Below are 23,800 nucleotides of genomic sequence, written 5' to 3' on the forward strand. Positions count from 1 at the left end.
CCCCGATCCCCAACCCTGAACTCCCACCCCGATCCCCAACCCTGGACTCCCACCCCGATCCCCAACCCTGGACTCCCACCCCGATCCCCAACCCTGGACTCCCACCCCGATCCCCAACCCTGAACTCCCACCCCGATCCCCAACCCTGAACTCCCAGCCCCAGTCCCCAACCCTGAACTCCCAACCCGATCCCCAACCCTGAACTCCCGGCCCCAGTCCCCAACCCTGAACTCCCAGCCCCGATCCCAAACCCTGAACTCCCGGCCCCAGTCCCAAACCCTGAACTCCCACCCCAATCCCCAACCCTGAACTCCCAGCCCCAGTCCCCAACCCTGAACTCCCAACCCGATCCCCAACCCTGAACTCCCGTCCCTAGTCCCCAACCCTGAACTCCCAGCCCCGATCCCAAACCCTGAACTCCCGGCCCCAGTCCCCAACCCTGAACTCCCGGCCCCAGTCCCAAACCCTGAACTCCCACCCCGATCCCAAACCCTGAACTCCCGGCCCCAGTCCCCAACCCTGAACTCCCAGCCCCGATCCCAAACCCTGAACTCCCGGCCCCAGTCCCCAACCCTGAACTCCCGGCCCCAGTCCCAAACCCTGGACTCCCACCCCGATCCCCAACCCTGAACTCCCACCCCGATCCCCAACCCTGAACTCCCACCCCGATCCCCAACCCTGAACTCCCACCCCAATCCCCAACCCTGAAGCCAGTTTGCGTTTACACTATCTATACACTTCACAATTGTGTTTATTCTCGATCTACTCTTCCCTCATTCTCCTGTGCTCCAGGGAATAAAGTCCTAACCTACTCAACTTTTTTTTTACTCTGTAACTCAGGTGTGTCCTTTGTTTCCAGTAAAAAGTCTTTTATTGGTAATCTCATTCAAAACCAGCACCTCTGATAACTCAGCACTCCCTCATTACTACAACACTGATTCTGCATTGAAGTCTCCGAGTGGGACTTGACCTTCTGATTCAGAGGCGGGAGGCCTGCCCACTGAAGAAGGGTAAACAAGAATAACTCAGTAATTTATAAGAACTGAAATGAGCGGCACCAAGCCTGTGTGTTAATGTCACATCTCGTGAAACTGCTGGTCGGAAACTGCAAGTCATTTTTTGCAGCTGTGGGTGACATCACTTCTGCTGCCCTCAGAGGTGCTCCTGTCAGCCCTCTGTGAGAGAAGAGTGGGTTAAACTCCCTAATATTCACAATTCAACTAATAGACACCTCTACAGGTCACTTTCAGATTGAATGGCTGGAGGGTAGGATTTCTGATCTCTGTCACTTCTAATCACGTCAGTGGGAAAAAAATATGAGAGAGAAAATGATGTGTAATATTCCATTTCAATAAGCTAACACAGAACAAAAAATTAGGTGGTTTCCTCAAATTATTTTGCTTGTGCTATGATTTATATCATTAATTACCTTCAGAACCTTCACTGGACTAATTGTACACCAATGACCCGAAGCTGTCTCCAATATGTTTTTGAACTTCCTGCGGTTCCTGAAACTTTCCCAAGGGCTCAAGATTCAAGCTCCAGGACTGTTTAATGTCATTTCCAGCAGACAAGTGTAAAAGAGAACAAAACAATTGTTACACCAGAACCGAGGCAGCCCAAAAGTGGGGTGGCATGATAGCACAACACTTTCCGGTAGAGCAGACCTGGGTTCAATTCCCACCGCTGCCTGTAAGGGGTTTGTACGTTCTCCCCGTGAACCATGTGGGTTTCTTCTGGGTGTTCCAGTTTCATCCCGCAGTCCACAGATGTACTCGGTTGCGAGGTTACTTGGTCATCAAAAATCGTCCCATGATCAGGCTGGGGTTAAATCGGGGTCGCTGGGTAGTACAGCTCAAAGGGCTGGAAGGACCTATTCTGCGCTGTATATAAAACACAATAAGATAAAGAACACAATAATTTAAAAACACACAATAAATATAAATACATAGATTGATTTTTGGCGCCAGGCACTGCAGTATCTGTAGATAAGGGTGACTGATAGGAAATGATAAAACAGTGGTGGTTGGGGGTGTGGGGGGGTGGGTTAGTGGGTGGAGGTGTTGATCAGCCTCACTGCTTGGGGTAAGTAACTGTTTTAGAGTCTGGTGGTCCTGGTATGTAGCCTCCTTCCTGATGGGAGTGCGACAAACAGTCCATGAGCAGGGTGTGTGGGATCTTTACTGATGTCACTGGCCCTTTTCTGGCACCGTTCTGTATATATGTCCTTGTGAGGTGCAGGTTGAACAGCTGGACTGGAGCTCACAATACCCTGTCTTCAGAGCTCAGAAACACCGGCTGGGAGCTCCACAAAACCCTGGACAACTGAAATTAAGGTAGGTTGTATCGATGCAGCTATAAAGGAGGCAAGACAGCGACTGTACTTCATTAATAGTTTGAAGAGATTTGGTATGTCAACAAAAACACTCGAAAACTTCTGTAGATGTACTATGGAGAGCATTCTGACAGGCTGCTTTGCTGTCTGGTATGGGGGTGGGGGGAGCTACTGCACAGGACCGAAAGAAGATGCAGAGGATCGTAAATCTAGTCAGCTCCATCTTGGGTACTAGCCTACAAAGTACCCAGGACATCTTCAGGGAGTGGTGTCTCAGAAAGGCAGCGTCCATTATTAAGGACCTCCAGCACCCAGGGCATGCCCTTTTCTCACTGTTTCCATCAGGTAGGAAGTACAGAAGCCTGAAGGCACACACTCAGCGATTCAGGAACAGCTTCATCCCCTCCTAAATGGACATTGAACCCATGAACACCACCTCACTTTTTAATATATATTATTTCTGTTTTTTGCACGATTTTAAATCTATTCCATATATGTATACTGTAATTGATAGATTGTTTTTTTTTTCTTCTTCTGTTAGATTATGTGTTGCATTGAACTACTACTGCTGCTAAGTTAACAAATTTCACATCACATGCTGGTGATAATAAACCTGATTCTGAGGGAGTTTCCACAACACAGAGCAGCCTGGTCCGAGTCAGAATCAAGTTTATCATCACCGACATATGTCGTGAAATCTGTTGTCTTGTGGCAGCAGAACAGTGCTGTTCATAAAAATCACCAATCATTGCAATAAGAAGTATAAGATATCAGTAACTAGCACGAAAAGAAAGCGAGATAGTGAGTTAGTGTTCATAGAGGGTTCCGAAATCTGAGGGCGGAGGGGAAGAAGCTGTCCCTAAAATGCTCAGCGTACGTTTCAGGCTCCTGCTGCTCCTTCCTGATAGCGGTAATGAGAAGAGGGCAGATCCTGGATGGTGAGAGTCCTCATTGATGGATGCTGCCCTCCTGAGGCACTGCTCTTTGAAGATGTCCTCGCTGGTGGGGAGGCTTGTATCCATGATGGACAGGCTAAGTTCACAGCCCTGTACAGCATTGGGGTATCCGTACCAGCTGGCAATGCTCCCCACAGTACATCCCTAGAAATCTGTTTGAGTTTTTTTTTAACTTCCTGCAGGATTCTGAACTTTCCTGGGGGGCCGTGAGATGCAAATTGAACGGCTGGATCTGAGCTCACATCCGAGCTGGAAGCTCCACAAAACCCTGGAGTAATGAAATGAAGGTAGGGAATTTCCACAATACAGAACTATTCAGTCAGAATCAGAATTTGTAATGAAGGCAAATGCAATGTTAGCATTCATTTCGAGAGGACCAGAATACAAAAGCAAGGATGTATTGATGAGGCTTTATAAGGCACTGGTTAGATCATACTTGGAGTACTGTGAGAAGTTTGGGGCCCCTCATTTACTTGCTGGCATTGGAGAGGGTCCAGAAGAGGTTCACGAGAATGATCCCAGGATGAAAGGGTTAACTTATGAAGAGCGTTGTTGTCTCAGGACCTGTAGACACTGGAGTTTAGCAGAATGAGGGGGGGATCTCATTGAAATCTATCAAATATTGAAAGGCCTAGATAGAGTGGATGTGCACCAGTCTAGGACTGGGGGGCACAGCCTCAGAATAGAAGGACACCCCCCCCCCAGCACAGAGGCGAGGGGGAATTTATTTTTGCTGGAGGTTGGTGAACCTGTGGAATTTAAGTCATCGGGCATATTTAAACCAGAAGTTGACAAGCTTTTGATTTGCCAAAGTGTCAAAGGTTGTGGAGAATGGGGTTGAAAGTCAGCCAAGACGGAATGGCGGAGCAGACCTGATAGACTGAAAGGCCTAATTTTGCTCCAATGTCTGATGGAATCCAGAATCAGAACCAGGTTTATTTTCACTGACATATGTCATGAAATTTTTTGTCTTGTGGCAGCAGTACAAAATGCACTATAAGTTACAGTAAGAATCATAAAATTTAAATAAATAGTGCAAAAGAGAGCAAAATAGTGAGGTCCTGTTCACGGGTTCAGTTACTATTCAGAATTCTGATGATGGAGGGAAAGAAGCTGTTCTTAAACCCTAAGGCTCCTGTGCCTCCTCCCTGATGGTAGCAATGAGAAGAGGGCATGCCCTGGGTGGTGAGGGACCTTCACGAAGGACGCTGCCTTCCTGAGGCATTGTGTTTTGAAGATGTCCATGATGCCAGGAGGCTAGAGCTCATGATGGAGATGGCTGAGTTTGCAACTCTCTGTAACTTTTTCTGATCCTGTGCAGTGGCCCCTCGATATGAGATGCTAATGCAATCAATAAGGATGCTCTCCACGTTAAAGCTGTGGAAATTTGCTAGATTCTTGTGACAGGAAAAAATATATAATTTTAGAACATAGAACATAGAAAATCTAGAGCACATTACAGGCCCCTAGGCTCATAACGTTGTGCCAACAAATTAACCTACTCTAGAAACTGCCTAGAATTTCCCTACCGCATAACCCTCTGTTTTTCTAATTTCCATGCATCTATCTAAGAGGTTCTTAAAAAACCCTATTGTATCCTCCTCCACTGTCGTTGCTGGCAGTGCATTCCACGCACCTGCCACCTTCTGTATGAAAAACTTACCTCTGACATCCCCCTTGTACCTACTTCCAAGCACCTTAAAACTATGCCCCTTTGTGTTAGCCATTTCAGCCCTGGGAAAAAGCCTCTGGCTATCCATACAATCAATGCTTCTCATCATCTTATACACCTCTATCAGGTCACCTCTCATCCTCTGTCGCTCCAGGGAGAAAAGGCCGAGTTCACTCAACCTATTCTCATAAGGCGCGCTTTCCAATCCAGGCAGCATCCTTGTAAATCTCCTCTGCACTCTCTCTGTAGTATCCACATGCTTCCTGTAATGAGGTGACCAGAACTGAACACAGTGCTCCAAGTGGGGTCTAACTAAGGTCTTATAAAGCTGCAATGTTACCTTACAGTACTTGAACTCAATCCCAGAATGATGAAGGCCAACGCACCATTCACCTTCTTAACAACACTATCAGCATGCGCAGCAGCTTTGAGTGTTCTGTGGACATGGTCCCCAAGATCTCGCTGATCCTCCACACTGCCAAGAGTCTTACCTTTAATACTATATTCTGTCTTCAAATTTGACCTACCAAAATGAACCACTTCACACTTATCTGGTTTGAACTCCATCTGCCACTTCTCAGCCCAGTTCTGCATCCTATCAATGTCCCGCTGTAACCTTTAACAACCCCCCAGACCATTCACAACACCCCTAACTTTTGTACCATCTGCAAACTTACTAACCCACCCTTCTACTTCCTCATCCAGGTCATTTATAAAAATCACAAAGAGGAGGGGACCCAGAACAGATCCCTGGGAAACACCACTGGTCACTGTCCTCCATGCAAAATACGAACTGTCCAGAGCCACCCTTTGTCTTCTGTGGGCAAGCCAATTCTGGATCCAGAAAGCAAGGTCTCCTTGGATCCCATGCCTCATTACTTTCTGAATTACTACCTGATTGAAACATAGAAGATTATTGAGGGATTGGACACGCTGGAGGCAGGAAGCATGTTCCTGCTGATGGGTGTGTCCAGAACCAGAGGCCACAGTTTAAGAATAAGGGGTAGGCCATTTAGAACTGAGATGCGGAAAAACTTTTGCACCCAGAGAGTGGTGGATATGTGGAATGCTCTGCCCCAGAAGGCAGTGGAGGCCAAGTCTCTGGATGCATTCGAGAGAGAGTTAGATAGAGCTCTTATAGATAGCGGGGTCAAGGGATATGGGGAGAGGGCAGGAACGGGGTACTGATTGTGTATGATCAGCCATGATCACAGTGAATGGCAGTGCTGGCTAGAAGGGCCGAATGGCCTACTCCTGCATCTACTGTCTATTGTCTATTGAATGAGCCTCATATGGGGAACATTATCAAATGCCTTACTGAAATCCATATACGCTACACCCACTGCTCTACCCTCACCAACGAATTTTGTTACATCCTCAAAGAATTCAATCAGGTTCGTAAGGCATGACCTGCCCTTGAAAAAATCATGCTGACTATCCCTAATCAGATTATTTCTCTCCAAATGCTCATAAATCCTGCCTCTCAGGATCTTTAACAACTTGCCAACCACTGAAGTCAGACTCACTGGTCTATAATTTCCTGGGTTAACTCTACTCCCTTTCTTGAACAAGGGAACAACATTTGCAACCTTCCAATGCTCTGGTACTTCTCCTGTCCCTATTGATGACGGAAAGATCATCGCCAGAGGCTCAGCAATCTCCTCCTTTGCCTCCCACAGTAGTCTGGGGTATGCCTCCTTCAGTCCTGGCAACTAACTTAGTATCTTTCAAAAGCTCCAGCACATCCGTTTTCTTAATGGATTAAGAAATGGATTTTCTTAATCTGTTTCTATACACTCAAGCTTTTCAGTCCGCTCTAAATCATCCCCACAATTGCCAAAGTCTTTTTCCCTGGCAAATACTGAGGCAAAGTATGCATTACGTACCTCCACTCCCTCCTCCAGCTCCACGCACATTTCCACTCTCTCTCACAATGGGTCCTATACTCACACAGCTCATCCTCTTGCTCTTCACATACTTGTAGAATCCCCTGGGGTTTTCCTTAATCCTGCTTGCCGAGGCCCCTTCTAGCTCTCCTAATTTAATTCTTGAGCTCCTCCCTGGCACACTTGCAATTTTCTAGAGATCAAACAGTATCTAGTTTCTTGAATCTTATAATCGTTTAAAAGTTACAGCACGGAAACAGGCCATCTCGGCCCTTCCTAGTCCGTGCTGACGCTTACTCTCACCTAGGCCCACCAACCTGCACTCAGCCCATAACCCTCCAACTCTTTTGTAAACTTGTCTTTTTTCTGAACTAGTTTTTCTACATCTTTGTACACCATGGTTCTTTTACCCTACCATAGAACATAGAACAGTACAGCTCATTACAGGCCCTTCGGCCCACAACGTTGTGCCGACCCTCAAACCCTGCCTCCCATGTAACCCCCTACCTTAAATTCCTCCATATACCTGTCTAGTAGACTCTTAAACTTCACTAGTGTATCTGCCTCCACCACTGACTCAGGCAGTGCATTCCTTGCACCAACCACTCTCTGAGTGAAAAACCTTCCTCTAATATCCCCCTTGAACTTCCCTCCCCTTACCTTAAAGCCATGTCCTCTTGTACTGAGCAGTGGTGCCCTGGGGAAGAGGTGCTGGCTGTCCACTCTGTCTATTCCTCTTAATATCTTGTACACCTCTATCATGTCTCCTCTCATCCTCCTTCTCTCCAAAGAGTAAAGCCCTAGCTCCCTGCCTCAATGGAACGTACCTATGCAGAACTCCATGCAGATGTTTCCTGGACATTTACCACATTTCTGCCATGCATTTCCCTGAGAACATCTGCTCCCAATTTATGTTCCCAAGTTCCTGCCTAATTTCCCTCTACCCCAATTAAATGTTTTTGCAAATTGTCTGCTCCTATCCCCTCTCCAGCACTATGGTAAAGGAGATAGAGTTGTGATCACTATCTCCAAAATGCTCTCCCACCGAGAGATCTGACACCTGACCAGGTTCATTTCCCAATACCAGATCAAGTACAGTCTCTCCTCTTGTGGGTTTATCTACACATTGCATCAGGAAACCGTTCTGAACACACCTAACAAACTCCACCCCATCCCAACTCCTTGTTCTAAGGAGATGCCAGTCAATATTAGGAAAGGAAACAAGAACCCTATTGTTATTGCACCGTTCCAGAATCTGCCTCCATATCTGCCCCTCAATGTTTCTGTTACTATTCAGGGGCCTATAAAAACACCCAGTGGATTTATTCCCCTTTCCTGTTTCTGACTTGCACCCACAATGACTCAGTGGACAATCCCTCCATGACTTCCCCCTTTTCTGCAGCCGTGATTCTATCCCTTATTAGCAGTGTCAATCCCCTCCCTCCCTGACCTTTTTGAAACATCTCAAGCCCGGCACTCTCAGCAGCCATTCCTGCCCCTGAGTCATCCAAGTCCCTGTAATGGCCACAACGTCACAGTTTCACGTATTGATCCGCCTTGCTCTTGATACTCCTTGCATTAAAATAGACACACCTCAAACCATCTGGCTGAGTGGATCTTTGCTCTGTCATCTCAGGGTTGTACATGGTGACGTACAGTATATGTACTTTGATAATAAATCTATTTTGAGCTTTGAAATATATCTCATTTTGTACATTTCAGTAAGCAAGTGGATCATGGACTGTCCTCCCACTGATGGTGTAGGCAGCAGTGATATGGGGTGGGGTGGCGAGGGGAAGGTCTGGGACAGGGATGGGCGAGTGCGGGGGGCAGGGAGGGGAGGTAATATCTCAAAGCATCCCACAGTTTGTAAGTTCTCCCTGTGAATACATGGGTTTCCTCCGGGTGCTCTGGTTTCCTCCCTCATTCCAAAGATGTAGGGGTTAGTAAGTTGTGGCCATTCTCTGCTGGCGCTGGAAATGTGGCTCCCAGCACATCCACAAACTACTTTGGTAAATGATGCAAAAATCACATTTCTCTGTATGTTTCAGTGCACACATGCCAAATATAATCTTATAAAAAGGCCCTTCGGCCCACTCTGTCTGTGCTGACCTATCTGTCTGCATAAGGCCTACATCCCTCCATTCCCTGCCTGTTTAAGTGCCTCTTAAACACTGTTGTTGCACCTGCCCTCATCATTTCCTGTGGCAGTGCGTTCCAGATATCCACCATATCTCCTTTGAACTTTCCCCTTCTCACCTTTAACCTCTGACATCTTATATGAACCTTGATATGAGGGAAAAGACTGTGACTATTTCTGTCTATGCTCTCATTATATTATAAACTTCCATCAGGTCTCCCCTCAGCCTCTGACACACCAGAGAAACAACCCAAGTTTGTCTTACACTCTTATACCTAATACTCTCTAATCCAGGCAGTATCCTGGTGAAATTCTTCTGCACCCTCTCCAAAGCCTCCACAACCTTGCTGTAAAATGGAGAGCAGAACTGCATACGGTATTCCAAACACAGGCTAACCAATGAGTAACTCAGATGGAACACTACTTCCTAACTTTAATGCTCGATGCCCCGACTGATGAAAGCAAGCCTCCTCTACCACACTGTCCACATGTGTACCCTCCTTCAGGGAGCAATGACCCTTGAGATCACAGGTAATATTTCAGATCAAAGTGACTTTGTTCTGATGAAGTGGCACGGACCTAAAACGTTAAGTTTCTCCCTCCGCGGATGCTGCCCGAACTGCCGGGTGTTCCCGACATTCATTTTGTGGCCCCTTCCTGACTGGTTTGCTCCCATGTGCTGACGACATACGAGTCAGTAAGTTGTGGGCCTGCTGAATTGGCACCAACAGCGTGCCGACACTGGGGGCTCTCCCCAGCTCACCTTTGGACTGTGTTTGTAGCCGGCGCAAACAACACATTTCGCATTATGTTTTGATGTTTCAAGGTACATCTGGCAAATAAAGAACAAATCTTTATTTTTTTATCGAACTCTTCCAACTTCATTGTCTTGTGAGGCGCTGGTACAGGTGAAGACTTGCCTGCAGCATCACCACAGACAGCACACAGAATTATGTAAGACAGAGAGAGAGAAGGATTGTGCAAGAACAAGACATTAGTGCAAAAGACGCAATTAGAGACAAACTGGGGCACGGTAGTGTAGCGCTATTTCAGCTTCAGTGACCTGGTTCAATTCCTACCGCTGTCTCTAAGGAGTCTGTATGTTCTCTCCATGACCACATGGGTTTCCTCCAGGTGCTCCCACTTCCTCCCACATTCCAAAACTGTATGGATTAATAGGTTAATTGATCGCATGAACCTAAGACTAGGTTAATTGGTCACATGGGAGTAATTGGGCAGCATGGGCTCGTCAGCCAGAGGGCCTGTTACCGTGCTGCGTCTCTAAACAATGCCACATTAATGCAACAGGTGGTTTGTGGTGTTCCAGTGCTGAGGTAGAGCCAGGGCTGTGCAGGAACCTGATGGTTACTGCTCGTTCTGATGGCTAATTCAAGGGGTGTGCAAATTGAAGGTGTAGGGGAAAGTAATGGGGGGGAGGTGTTAAGGTACGGTTTTTACACAGAGTGCTAAGTGATGGTAGAAACACATACATTAGGGACATTTAAGTCTTAGATGGGCACTGTATGAAAGAAAATTGGAGGGCTATGTAAGAAGAGCTACCTTGATCGTGGAGTAGGTTAAAGGGCTGGCACAACACTGTGGGCCGAAGTGCCTGTACTGTGCTGTTTTACGTTCTCTGACAAAGCTTGCCCCAACGTATTCTAAGAATAGTCAATTGTCATACTACCATTGCTTAGCCTCATAAATGTGGGATAGGGTCTATTTGGCACAAGTGGTGCATTCCAGTGTCAGTGCTGCCCCCCCCGTGTTTGCTCAGCAGAAGACAAGCAGTATTGTATTTGACTGTAGACTGCTGCAATATTCATGGAATCAGGGACTTGGACTATGATTATTTTTGTGTCTGACTGTATTTTACTGATATCTTATATGTGCTATATGTGCCTGTGCTGTGTGTGACTGTTGGTGCAGTGTTTTGCATCCAGACTCCAGACTGTTTCATTTGGCTGTATTCATGTATGGTTGGATGACAATTAAAGCTGAACTTGAAGATGTTGAAAACTCTGACAAAGTCCCCAGTGATTCCCTCAACCCCCACGTCTGTAGAGACGTGTGATATTTGGTACTGTACGTAAGACATCTGAACCTTACGGAGACTGCCATCCAGAAAGGCAGTGAACCCAGACAGAATGAGAGATTCCCCCCGTGTGGGGAGGAGCGGGAGAACGTGGGGAATTCCACATCAGTGATAAGTAGAAACAGAGTCACTATTAACTCCCTCGAGAATTGAAGGGAAAGGTGAGAAAGTTTAGATCAGGCGGAGAGGTGTGTGTGGGGGGTGGTGCAGTCTTATTGAAACCAACCGGATATTGAAAGGCCTGGATGGAGTGGATGTTTCCTTTTGTGGAAGAATGCAGTCTCAGAACGAAGGGATGTCCCTTTCGAACAGAGATGAAGCAGACTTTCTTCGGCCAAAGGGAGGTGAGTCTGTGAAATTTGTTGCCAGAGGACAGTGGGTGAATCCAGGACAGACAGGTGCTTGATTGGTAAATAAGGGGTGAGAAGGTTATGCAGAGAAAATGGGAGAATTAGGTTGTAAATCAGCCACAACTGAAAATTACTAGGCAGATTAAATGGGCTGAAAGGCCTGATTGCTGTTAAATGTTACAGCCTGGTTTGGAAACACCAATACCCTTGAACAGAAAATCCCACAAAAAGCAGTGGATACGGCCCAGTCCATCACGGGTACAGCCACTGAGCACATCTACATTGAATGTTGTCGCAGGAAAGCAGCATCCATCATCAGGGACCCCCAACATGCTCTCTTCTTGCTGCTGCCATCAGGAAGGATCCCAAACAGGAACCTGAGGACCCACACCACCAGGTTCAGCCATCAGGGTCTTGACTCAACTTCACTCGCCCCTTCAATGAGATGTTCCCACAAACTATGAACTCACTTTGAAGGACTTTTCAATTCATGTTTTCAATATTTATTGCTTATTTATTATAACTCTTTCGTTCTTTTTGTACCTGCGGAGTTTGTTGCCTTTTGCAGTTGTTTGAACTCCCAGGTTGGTAAGGTCTTCATTAATTCTGTTATGGTTATTATTCTGTGGATTTACTGAGTATGTCCCCAAGAAAATGAATCTCCGGGTTGTATATGGTGACATATATGTATGTACTTTGATAATAATTAACTTTGACACTGTTAGTGCAGAGGTAGTTGAACTCGGGGTGATAGGAATAGTTGAGTACTGGTAATCAGGAGAGGTGCTGCAGATGCTGGGGACTCACACACAAGGAACTCAGCTGGTCAGGCAGCATCAATGGAGGGGAATAGAGTTGACGCTTCAGGCCCAGGGCTCCCAAATTATAGATTCAACTCTTGGGCTGGTTGGCCTCTTTCTGTGCCATTCCAATTCGGGCCGAAAGGGCAGGGGATCACAGTTGAGGAGAAAACGATGTCGGGGAGGGGAATAGAAGCCGAGTCGAGGATCTTTGTTGTGCCGTACGGGAAGTAAAAACCAGCGGCTCACTAGATGCAGCGAGTATCAGTTCCTGAACGGCGATACAAAAAAGGAAAGTAACACGCGACTGTTAAATCACAGGATGCCAAAAGGGTCTACTTCTTAAAAGTTATTCCAATCCACAAATTTGCCTGACAAAGCCGCTGCCTACGCTCACCTCCACCCCACCGTTTTCTCGTGAACTCGGCTGCGCCCAGCACAGACCCTTCAGCCCGTGATGCTGTGCCGACTGCTCTTCCCCGCCCACGTAGTCTTCTAGTTTTCTATCAGCCATGTGTCTATTAAAAGTCTCGAATGTCTCTGCCTTTACCACCACCCGTGATAGTGTGCTTCACGTATCCACCACTCTCTGTAAAGAATTGCTTTTGACAGCCCTCTGTACTTCCCCCAGTCACCTGAAAATTATGTTCCCCTGTCGCCCCACTGCGAAAAAATCTCTGGCTGTCCATGATTAAAAATTATATCTACGAAAAAGTCAAGGATTGAAACTAATATCACTCGCAGGGCGAGACAGGAAGCACCCGAACGTCACTTCAAAACGTCCTCGATTTCAGTAACTTCCTTCCAGTTCGACACTGAAAGATCTGGCCCTCTTAATTTCTTACGAAAAAAAATTGGTGACTTTTTTTCTTGTTCTTGGAAGCGTTAATCAGAAGATGGTAGACGCTTGCGAGTGAGCAGACGAATGTTTTCTGTGAGCCAGAGAGAGTAAAAAGTACGCGAAAAATCCAAAGAGGGAGAGGGAGAGGGAGAGGGAGAGGGGGAATTCCCGGGGAGGAAATTCCCCGGTTTGATGAAATGACACGGGGTCAATGGAATGGAAGTCACGATTCAGGGTCCGCGGAGAAAAGTTCAGACCTTCAACCAGACGCTCAGAATCAGCATATAACCACTCTGTTTTGAAAAGCGGGACTTTAGTGGCATTTAAGAAATGTATAATGTATCAACGTTTAGCTACATTTCGTTTAATATATTTTACAAGCAACATTGTGCTTCCATTGGCATTTTAACGATGTCTTAATTGGAGGAAATTGTTGCTTAACAGATCTATTTTAATTGCTGCTTTTTTGTGTACGCGTCAGGGAGACTGGATTGTTTTTTTCTGCTTTTCGTCGCGTCCTGCCTGCACAATGTCTTTGGATAATGACGGTGCGGGGAGATTATTGGAGCGTTTATCCAAGTTACAGGAGCAGGTAGAAAAGTTGCAGAAGGAGAACTGGTCGCTAAAGAACAAGTTGAAAAGTTGCTCCACCATTGGTACTTTCTACCACGAAGCTCGGCAGGAATTGTGCCGCCTGAACGAGCAGGTGGCGCAGAAGGACGACCGCCTGAAAGAACTGCAGAGCCGCCTGGCCGCCTACCAGAGCAGCGCCGCGCTCCTAGGCCGGGAGCCGGGCGCCGGCGCCGGCCCCTCCGCTTCCTTGCTGGATGGCCTCCTGCAGGAGATGAACAAGGTGAAGAAGGAGCTGGCAGACTCGACGAGGGACTGGCAAGAGAAGAACGAGCGGCTAAAGGAGGTGAGTCCCACTGGGAGCCAGCGGGGTGAGGTGGCGCGTTGGGAACATGGGTTCAATCCTATCCCCCCGCTCCCGCAGCCCAGGGGTTAATTGGCCACCGTGAAGTTGTGCGGGCAGCAGTGGGGACAGATAAAGTGGGACTGTTAGCCCCCAAACAATATTTATTGTATTCTATTTTTACTAAAATATGGAAAAATTATCTACTTTTCCTAATACCTGCAGGGGAAGGTTATCAAAGTAAGTTTCAAAATGTGTTACCTTGAAGATCTATTTCCTTGCAGGCATTTACAAAAATAAAAGTATACATAAAGCCAGGCAAGCAAACAAAGTACAAAATAAAACAAATTGTACAAATAAAAATGATACTGAGAGCGTCAGTTGTAAAGACTTCTTGAAAGTGAGTGTAGGTTGTGGAACCAGTTGGGAGTTGAGGTGAGAGGGTTTCCACGTCATTCGGGATCCTGATGGTTGAGGGGTAATAGCTGTTCCTGAACCTGGTGGTGCGGTACCTCCTTCCTGACGGTTGAGGGGTAATAGCTGTTCCTGAACCTGGTGGTGCGGTACCTCCTTCCTGACGGTTGAGGGGTAATAGCTGTTCCTGAACCTGGTGGTGCGGTACCTCCTTCCTGACGGTTGAGGGGTAATAGCTGTTCCTGAACCTGGTGGTGCGGTACCTCCTTCCTGACGGTTGAGGGGTAATAGCTGTCCTGAACCTGGTGGTGCGGTACCTCCTTCCTGACGGTTGAGGGGTAATAGCTGTTCCTGAACCTGGTGGTGCGGTACCTCCTTCCTGATGGTTGCAGTGAGGAGAGCATGGTCTGGGGGTGGGGGGGGGAGGTTCCTTGGTGATGGATGCTGTTTTCATGTGGCAGTGCTCTTTGTAAATCTGCTCAATGGTAGGGAGGACTTTGCCTGTGATAAACTGGGCTGTATCCGCCCACCACTTACTGTAGACTTTTCTGTTCTTGGGCTTTGGGATCTGTTGTCCATGCTGGGAGAAGAGGAATCAGGATTATTGTAACTGATGTGTTGTTTCATGGAAACAGTACAGTACAATGTGTAATATGTACTTTAAATCATAAAAAGAAATTATTTAGAACAGAAGTAGAGCAAAGTAGTGAGATGGAGTACATGGGTTTGTTGTCTGTTCCGATATCTGATGGTAGAGGGGAAGAAGCTGTTCATGAATTGTTGAGTGTGGGTCTTCAGACTTCCTGTACCCCCTCCTTGAAGGTGGTAATGAGAAGAGGCCATGGCCTGGGTTGTGGGGGACCTTTATGATGGATGGATAACAGTAGCCAGTATGTGTCAGTGATGTCTGTAAATCGTGAATTAACTAAATGAAGAGCAAAGCTGCTCCCAGGACAATTGGAAAGGTGTTTAAAATGCAGCGTGAGATTGAGGAACTGACCCCATCCCATCGTTGGGTGGTAACTTGATATTGTGACTGAATAATTTGCCCTTCAGTGGCAAATAAATAGTGGGTACAGTCTACTTTGACACAAATCTGAGCCACATGGTGTACAGGAAGAGCCTGCTACAGTTTGATGGCTCTGTGCTTGTTATCAATATGATCATCCTCTCAAAACTTTCAAGACCTTGACCTCAATACCACCTTGTGCAAGTGGATCCTCGATTTCCTCACTTGCAGACCCCAGTCAGTTTGGATTGGCAACAACATCTCCATAATCTTCATCAGCACAGGTGCACCACAAGGCTGTGTGCTTAGCCCCCTGCTCTACCCATTCTACACTTAAGACCATGAGGCTAAGCACAGCGCCAATGTTATATGTCAGTTTGCTGACAAAATGACTTGTTGGCCGAATTAAAGGTGGTGATGGATCAGTCGATAGGAGATTGAAAATCTGGCTGAGTGGTACCACAACAGCAATCTCTTTCAATGTCAGCAAGACCAAGGAGCTGATTATTAATGTCAGGCTCAGGAAACTAGAGGTCCATGAGCCAGGCTTCATTGAGGGTCAGAAATGGAGAGGGAGGACAGCTTTAAATTCCTTGGCGATATAATTTCAGAGGATCTGTCCTGGATGCAGCACACAAGTGCCATTGCAAAGTTCGTGCACCTACCTGCTCAGGAGTTTGTGAAGATTCATTATGTCATCTAAAACTTTGACACACCTCTATAGATGTGCAGTGAAGAGTATATTGACTGCTTGCACCACCACCTGGTATGGAAACACCTTGATTGGAAAAGCTGACAAAATGTAGTGGATACAACCCAGTCCGTTGTGGATAAGCCCTGCCAACGTTGAGCATGTCTGTATGGAGAACTATCAAAGGAAAGCAGCATCCATCATCAAGGATCCCCACCACGCAGGCCATGCTCTCTTCTCACTGCTGCCATCAGGAAGGTGGTACAGGAACCTCAGGAACCACACATAGTTATCAGCCCTCAGACATTTAAATTGACTGCCTTATTTAATAAACACCAAGAGATTCTGAAATCCAGAGCAACAGTCTCAAATGAACTTTGAACTTTTTGATGACATTCATGACAACACCATGGAGGTATGGTTACCATGGGCTGATTTCTGCATATTTTCCAAACATGGAACTCAGCAGGTCGGGTGGCATCTATGGAAAAGAATATCTAGTCAATGTTTCAGGCCCACTTTTATTTTAGTTTCTGCCCCCCTTCCTTTCCAGTACTGATGAAGGGTCTTGGCCAGGAACATTGACTGTTCATTTCCCTCCATAGATGCTGCCTGACCTGCTGAGTTCCTTCAGCAAATTTGTGTGTGTTCCTCTGGATTTCCGGCATCTGAAGAATATCTTGCTTTTAAGTTAATTCCTTGGATTTGGTCGGATGTAACTGCTGCTCCATGTCTGAAGACATTTCAGAGGCTAGGAAATCCCACAGTTAATACTTTTGTTTTCCTCTTTAAATCTGTGTAAAAAGAGGTGGATAACATCAGTGGGAGGCTGGGTACTCGATTGTAGTTACAATTTATGTAGCATCTTCAAAGATAGAAAAGAAATCTGGCAGTGAAGCCATTTGTGAGGTTCTGAGAGGGAGGGCGAGGTTGCTACAGAAGTGCCTTTCATTTGTTAATTCTAGTTGACTACAGTGAAGAAGACCCCATATGGAAAGATCCCATTGTCAAACCACGGTGGGAGTAAAGGCCTTGATATAGTGGATGTGGAGAGGATATTTCCTATGGTGGAGGAGTCTGAGACCCCGGAGGACATAGCCTCAGAATAGAGGGACGTCCATTTAGAATGGATGACGGATGCCCATTAGGGCACCAATGAAGGTCCTCCATCTCTAGCTGTGTTTGGGCTTCCTCTTGGTTTTCACTGCTGCCAGCCACGCAAGTCCCGGGTGGAGACTCAGGAATACCATTGTACTCAGATGTAGAAGGATTCGTCATTACTGATCCCATAACAGTTTTGTTTGACCAGTCAGGGTTGTTACCCTGAGCTGAACCCCTGAACCTGGAGGACTAGTGGACCACTCTTAGTCTGACCTCTACCCTTTGGCCTATTTGGCATGGGCGACCCTACCAAGAGCCAAAACGCAAGGCTCTGACTCCAGTCAACATAGCTCTCTGGGTCATTGAGGCACGCAAGCCTCCAAACCCTGACGGGGTTGTGTTTCTCTTTAGAACAGAGAGGAGGAGGAGGAACTACTTTAGCCATAGGTGGCAGTGGAGGGCAGGTCAATGGGTATATTTAAGGCAGAGGTTGATAGGTCTTCATTAGTTGGGGTATGAAGGGATAAGAGGGGTGGAGGAGATTGGGGCTAGGAGGAAAATGATCATGGGGCAACAGACTCGATGGGGAAAATAGCCTAATTCTGCTCCTATATCTTATGGTCAAATTACTATCAAAAGGGAGGTGGACAGGTGGTACATATCTGGCTGTGGAGAATATGATTTGGTGTACACCAAGTAGCGATCTCTTCATCCAAATAGTATCTTCTCTTCAGTGTTGCAATCAAACCTGCGTCCACACTTCCAGCATTTAGCTTCACACTGGCATCATCCTCTGAGTGAACAAGTTCCTCTTGAAGGGCGATGCAGTATCGTAGTGGTCGGTGCAACACCATTACAGCACCAGTGATCACCGATCGGGGTTCAATTCCCAGCACTGTCTGTAAGGAGTCTGTACGCTCTCACCATGACCATGTGTGTTTCCTCTGGCTGCCGTGGCTCCCTGCCATAGTCCGGAGAACGTCAGTGAGTTGTGGGCATGCTGCGTTGCCCACGGAGACCTGGTGGCACTCGTGGGCTGCCCCCAGCACGATCCACACTGGTTTGATTTGACACAAATTGTGTTTCAATGTCCATGTGGTAAATTAAGCTAATATTAATCTCTCTTTTCCAGAAATTTCACATTTTCCCCCTTAACCCGTGAACTCTGATTCTATCCTTAATCAACCTCAGTGTGGGGACAAAAGCTTGTTTGCATTTACCCTCTCATAAATTTTGTATATCCAATCTCCCCTCATTGCCCGACACTCCAGGGAATAAACCACTGAACTGCTCAACCTTTCCCTGTGCTGTAGGAGTGACCACATTACCAGCAGTGTGTTTGTTGGTGGTGATCCACTGCAGTGTAAAACCCAATGGAAATAGTTTGTAATAAGAGACCCTGACGTACTTTGGACAGTATTTTGATGCAGAAAGAGTTACAGTGATGTGATATTGACCATATGCTGTGTTCTGGTTTATTTTTGAGTGGGAGTGGAATGCTGGCTGTGACAATGGGTGGGGTGGGGATTCTCCACTGTCAGGTCAGCAGTAAAGGTCATTGTCTGCAGCCTACTATCACTGCAGGACCTTTGTGTCCAGGACAAAGAAGCGGGCAGGGACAATAATTACAGACACAATCCAACCAGCAAACTGCCTCTTACTCAAGCTCCTTTCTAGAAAGTGCTATGGTGCTATTAAACCAAAAATTTCACACCAGCATAAAAGTTTCTTCCAAAATTTGCTCATTCTAGCCCCACCAGTCACCTCTAATGCCCCGCCCTCGCTGCACTGTAAGCACTCTATACCACTTCTTCAAATGCTGTTTACACTATAAATACCTTTAAACATAATTTTATGCACCTTTTATTTCATATTGTTAACTTTACCCTCTAACTGTATTTATATAATTGTTGAATGTTGTATTTTGTTACGTGCTGCGCCCTGACTAACGCACCTCAGCAGATTTCGAACCTGGAAATAAAACTGGTTCTTGATCCTTTGTGGGCAGTGAGTTGAGCAGCTGCTGGAGAACTCCGGTGGCCCTGGGAATGTTCCAGTGCCCTCCCGCATCTGGGAAGCACACTGGCTGGTGGGTTAATTGGTTGCTTCTCGTGCGTGTCAGTGAGGGAGTGGGATCTGGGCTGTGTTGAAGGGAGAGTGAAATGGGACTGTTCTGAGCATGGTTTGGCTGTGCAGTTGGCTGTATAAGTGGACCAGGTCTCTGTGCGTTCCCAGACTGGAATGTGTGTGTGGCTCTCCATCTCCCCCGTTGCGGGCTGCTTCAGTAAAGGGAGTGTGGGGCTAGGTTACATACGTGGACCCTTGAGACAGGCCAGAGAGAAGAGCCACAAAGTAATGCTTCATTGACTGATGGACTCCGGTGGACTGTGATCTCCTTGGGCTTGGGGAACACCAGCAGGAACCCACCTGGAACTGACACTTCCCCAAAGTCAATTATCTCTGTCACCTTGAGATTCATCTCCTTGTAGACATTTAAAGGAAAATGAAGAAATACTATAGAATTAAAGGGAAAGCTATAGAACAAAGACTAACAAACAACCAATGTGCAAAAGGAGACAAATGGTCTAAATATAAAAGATTAATACTGAGAACATGAGTTGTAAAGGAGTCGTTGAATCAGTTCACAGTTGAAGCAAGTGAAGTTAACCCCTCTGGGTGATAAACCTGATTGTTGTAGGGTAATAATTGTTCCTGAACCTGGTGTTGTGGGACTGAAGGCTCTGGTACCTCCTGCCCGATGTTGGCAGTGTTTGTGTGCTGGATGTCTTATTTTTATTTTTTAATGTAAAGATACAGCACAGTAACGGCCCTTCGGCCTAACAAGGTCATTCTGCCCAATTGCACCCATGTGACCAATTAACCTATTAACATGTACATCTTTAGAATGTGGGAGGAAACCCACATGGTTATGGAGAGAACTTATAATCTCTTTGTAGACAGTGGCAGAATTGAACCCGGGTCGCTCGAGTTGTAATGATGCATGCAATACCTGTCTCGGACTGTTGGTCATGTGTTTTACTGTAAGTTTTGATGTACCTAGTCAAAGAAAGCTAATCTCTTTAATCTCTATAGATCAAAGATTTAGCAGCACAGAGGCTACACAGTTCATTGTATTTATCCTGGTGAGAATCTTAAGCATTTATCACTGGTAATGGCTTAATTCCCAGGTCTGTTGGGTTCGTGGAAGTCAACAGTGTCTCACACATGCCCAGGAAGAGTAACGATTTAATTACAGCAAGTTCTGTCTGCCTGCTTATTTGATTATTGAGAAAACCCAAGTCAGCAGAGTAAAAGCTTGACAAAGTCAGGGACATAAAGGCAGGTTAAATGGCGGTCCCTGGAGAAGAAAGGGGTTTCGGTTTTTACAGATGCCCATAAGCCAATTTTGTCTATAATTTGGAAAATATGCAGAAATCACGCTGTGGCAGGGATTCCCAACTTGCTTAATGATATTGCTCCGCTCTATGGTACCCATACCTTCATTGTGTTGTAATGAATGTCATCAAAAACACCAGACTGATAAGATGGCGATTACTAAAAGTGGAGAGGGAAAATTAGCCCGGCTGTTTGCAGGAAGGCATGAATGTACGTGCGTCAGAATTTTGGATTTAATAATATTATGGGAGCTCACTCAGATGTGGGGTGGCCAGAGTGTTTTAACCCAGAGATGACCTGTAGAAATGGAATCAGACCATTTGAACCCTGGAGTTCAAGGTAAGTATATTATCAATGTGCATATATGTCGTCATGTACTACCCTGAGATTCAGCTTCTCGTAGGCATTCACAGTAGAACAGAGAAATACAGGGATTCCCAGTGGCTGGGGAACATCTATTTATTAATATTTGAATCTCCACGAGATGAGCCAGCTACACTGGCCAGCGGCACCACCAGACATTTCCTTCTGTCAGTGCTCCCCTTGCTCTTCGGATTTTTCCTCAATGAGTTTGTATTTCAGGCTCTTTGGAAGTGTGGCAGGGTAGGAAATGCAGGTGTGATGGAACTCCAGCCCAACAACCAGCCCCTGATCAGATATTCTGCTTTGGCAACCGAGGACTTTGGATCTCTCCTTCTCACCACACCTCAGACACAAACTAGACACAAACCAAGGCTGACAAACAAAAGGTTTAAGATAAAGGGGCAGAGATTTCAAAGGAACCTGAGGGCCAACTTCTTCACACACAGAGTGGCCTGCATATGGAATGATTCATAGTCAAAGAACACTACAGTACAGAAACAGTCCCTTCTGCCCATCCAGTCCATGCTGAACTGCTGTTCTACCTAGTCCCATCAACCTGGACCATAGTCTTCCCTATCCCTCCCATCCATGTACCTATGCAAACTTCTAAATATTGTAGTTGAACCCACACTCACGCCGCCTCCTGAGCAAAGAAATATTTTCAGTTTTCTTTTTTTTTTCTCAGAGGTACTGCGTGGAACAGGCCCTTTCAGCCCAACGATCTGCTCTGCCCAGCAACTCAACTATTTAACTCTAGCCTGATCACAGAACGATTTACAATGACTGGGAGGAAACTGCAGCACCCGGAGGAAACCTGACCAATCACGGGAACCAAGCAGAAACTTTTTCCAGACAGTGTTGGAATTGAACTCTGGTGTCTGATCTGTAACAGCGTCGTGTTCACCACTATGCTGCCACGATGTCTCCTCAGGTTCCCCTGAAATATTTCACCCATCATCCTTAACCCCTGACCCGTCATTCTAGTCTCACTCAACCTCAATGGAAAAAGCTTGCTTCCATTTACCCTATCTATACCCTTCATGAGCTGCCAAGGGAAGTGGTTGAAGCAGGTGCAAGAGCAACGTTTTTTTTAAAGATGTTTGGATAAGTATTTTGATTGGAGGGGTTTAGAGGGATAAAATGCAGGTAAATGGGACTACTTTGGTGGGCACCATGGGCAAGTTGGGCTGAAGGGCCTGTTTCTATGCTGTTATACTCTGACTTGAATGAGTTCTTCTAATTGCACACAATGGAGTCTTGGTTTAATGATGTAATGATTTATTGCACCTCAAAACAATGAAAATCTTCTGTTTGTCTGCCCTCGGTGGGGGAACAGAGGGATCTAGAGGTCCAAGGTCTTGGACCCCTCAAAGCTGCCTTGCACGTTGTTAGGGCGGTTAAGGTGTGTTGGCTTTCATTAGTCAGGGGACTGAGTTCAGGAGCCCAGTTATCGTAGCTCCATAAAACCCTGGTTGGACCTCACTTGGAATATTGTGTTCTGTTCTGGACACCCAGTTATCAGAAGGATGTGGAAGCTTTAGAGAGGGTGGAGAGGAGATTTACCAGGGTGCGGCCTGGATTAGAGAACGTGACTTTGGAACGAAGGAAGATGAAAGACAACGTGATAGCTTTTCAAGATGATAAGAGGCACAGATCAAGTGGATAGCCAGAGACTTTTTCCTAGGGCGTAAATACAAAGGGGCATAATTTTCAGGTGATTTGTGGGAAGTATAGGGTGGGGGGAAATGTCTGAGGTAAATGTTTTTTTTTACACACAGTGGTGGGCTGTGGAACATGCTGCCAGGGGTGGTGATAGAGATGGATACGTTAGGTACATTTAAGGGACTCTTAAATAGGCACAGGGATCATACAAAAATGGAGGGTTAGATTGATCTTGGATTAGGTTAAAGAGTCAGTACAGCATTGTGGGCTGAAGGGCCTGTATTGTGCTGTAACGTTCCATGTAGGATTTTGACTCTGGGCCTCAAGGACCCATGGGTACTCACACTGACTAAGCAGCCAGTGCTCCTGTTTTCCTTGTCTTTGAGTGTTAAATCATTCTGCTGTATTTTTCCTCCCTTCCTGTGTGTCACTGGCATGTTGGTGCTTAGCTCGTTCACTTTGGAGGGCAGCCCAACTCCCCACTCTCAGTCCAAATGAAGGGTCTTGACCTGAAATGTTTGTTGTCCATTTCCCTTCAGCAGTTGAGTCCACTGACAGGTGTGTTGGGAATGTTTTGTATCCACGGGGAATTCTGGAAGGATTTCCTGTGAGTTCTAGGGAATTGACCACAATTCCACAATAAAAGTAACCTGGGTTCTCTGCGTTCTGCCTGATGACTTGTACTTCCAGAGAAGCTGATGGGTCGGATTCTGTGTTCCCACCTATGGAGCAGTCTGCTTGGGGTGGGGAACCTGAGGCCAGAACTGTCTCTGGGGTCAGCTCACTGGGAAGTTTCCAAGTTTAATAAACATGTGAGATTCTGCAGTTGCTGGAAATCTTGAGCAACACACACAGAATGCTGGCCAGTCACCATGGTGGTGTAGCGGTTAGCACGATGTTGTTAAAGCTTGGGGTGTCAGAGTCCAATTCCAGTGCTAGTTGTCAGGAGTTTGTACGTGTCATTTCCCCCCCTCCCCGGTGAGTGCACAGATTTCCTCTAGGTGCTCTGGTTTTGTCCTACATTTTGGACTAAATGGTTAGTGGGTTAATTTGTCATTGTAAATTGTCCTGTGACAGCGTTAAAGAGGTGGGATGCTGGGCTTGTGGGTCAAAATGACCTGTTCTGCACTATATCTGTAAATAAATATTCATCAGGACAGGCAGCATCTATGGCAC

The 23,800-nt window shown here is 46.3% G+C and overlaps 1 protein-coding gene across 3 annotated transcripts in view; it reads left to right on the plus strand.

Annotated features, from left to right (window-relative positions):
* Nucleotides 1–13,074: 13,074 nt before the first annotated feature.
* Nucleotides 13,075–23,800, plus strand: part of tnip2 (TNFAIP3 interacting protein 2) — a 39,864-nt gene continuing 29,138 nt past the window's right edge. Inside the window, exons 1-2 of one of the 3 annotated variants that reach the window (XM_059974161.1) lie at nt 13,075–13,091; nt 13,557–13,991. In XM_059974161.1, the coding sequence (XP_059830144.1) occupies nt 13,605–13,991 (387 nt within the window). In that variant the 5' untranslated portion in view covers nt 13,075–13,091; nt 13,557–13,604. Of the gene's footprint in view, nt 13,190–13,221; nt 13,992–23,800 lie in introns of those variants that run through there. The other 2 variants (XM_059974160.1, XM_059974158.1) reach the window with 2 other exon arrangements.

This window comes from Hypanus sabinus, chromosome 7 (genome assembly GCF_030144855.1).
Source record: "Hypanus sabinus isolate sHypSab1 chromosome 7, sHypSab1.hap1, whole genome shotgun sequence".
In the NCBI taxonomy this organism is placed as follows: domain Eukaryota; kingdom Metazoa; phylum Chordata; class Chondrichthyes; order Myliobatiformes; family Dasyatidae; genus Hypanus; species Hypanus sabinus.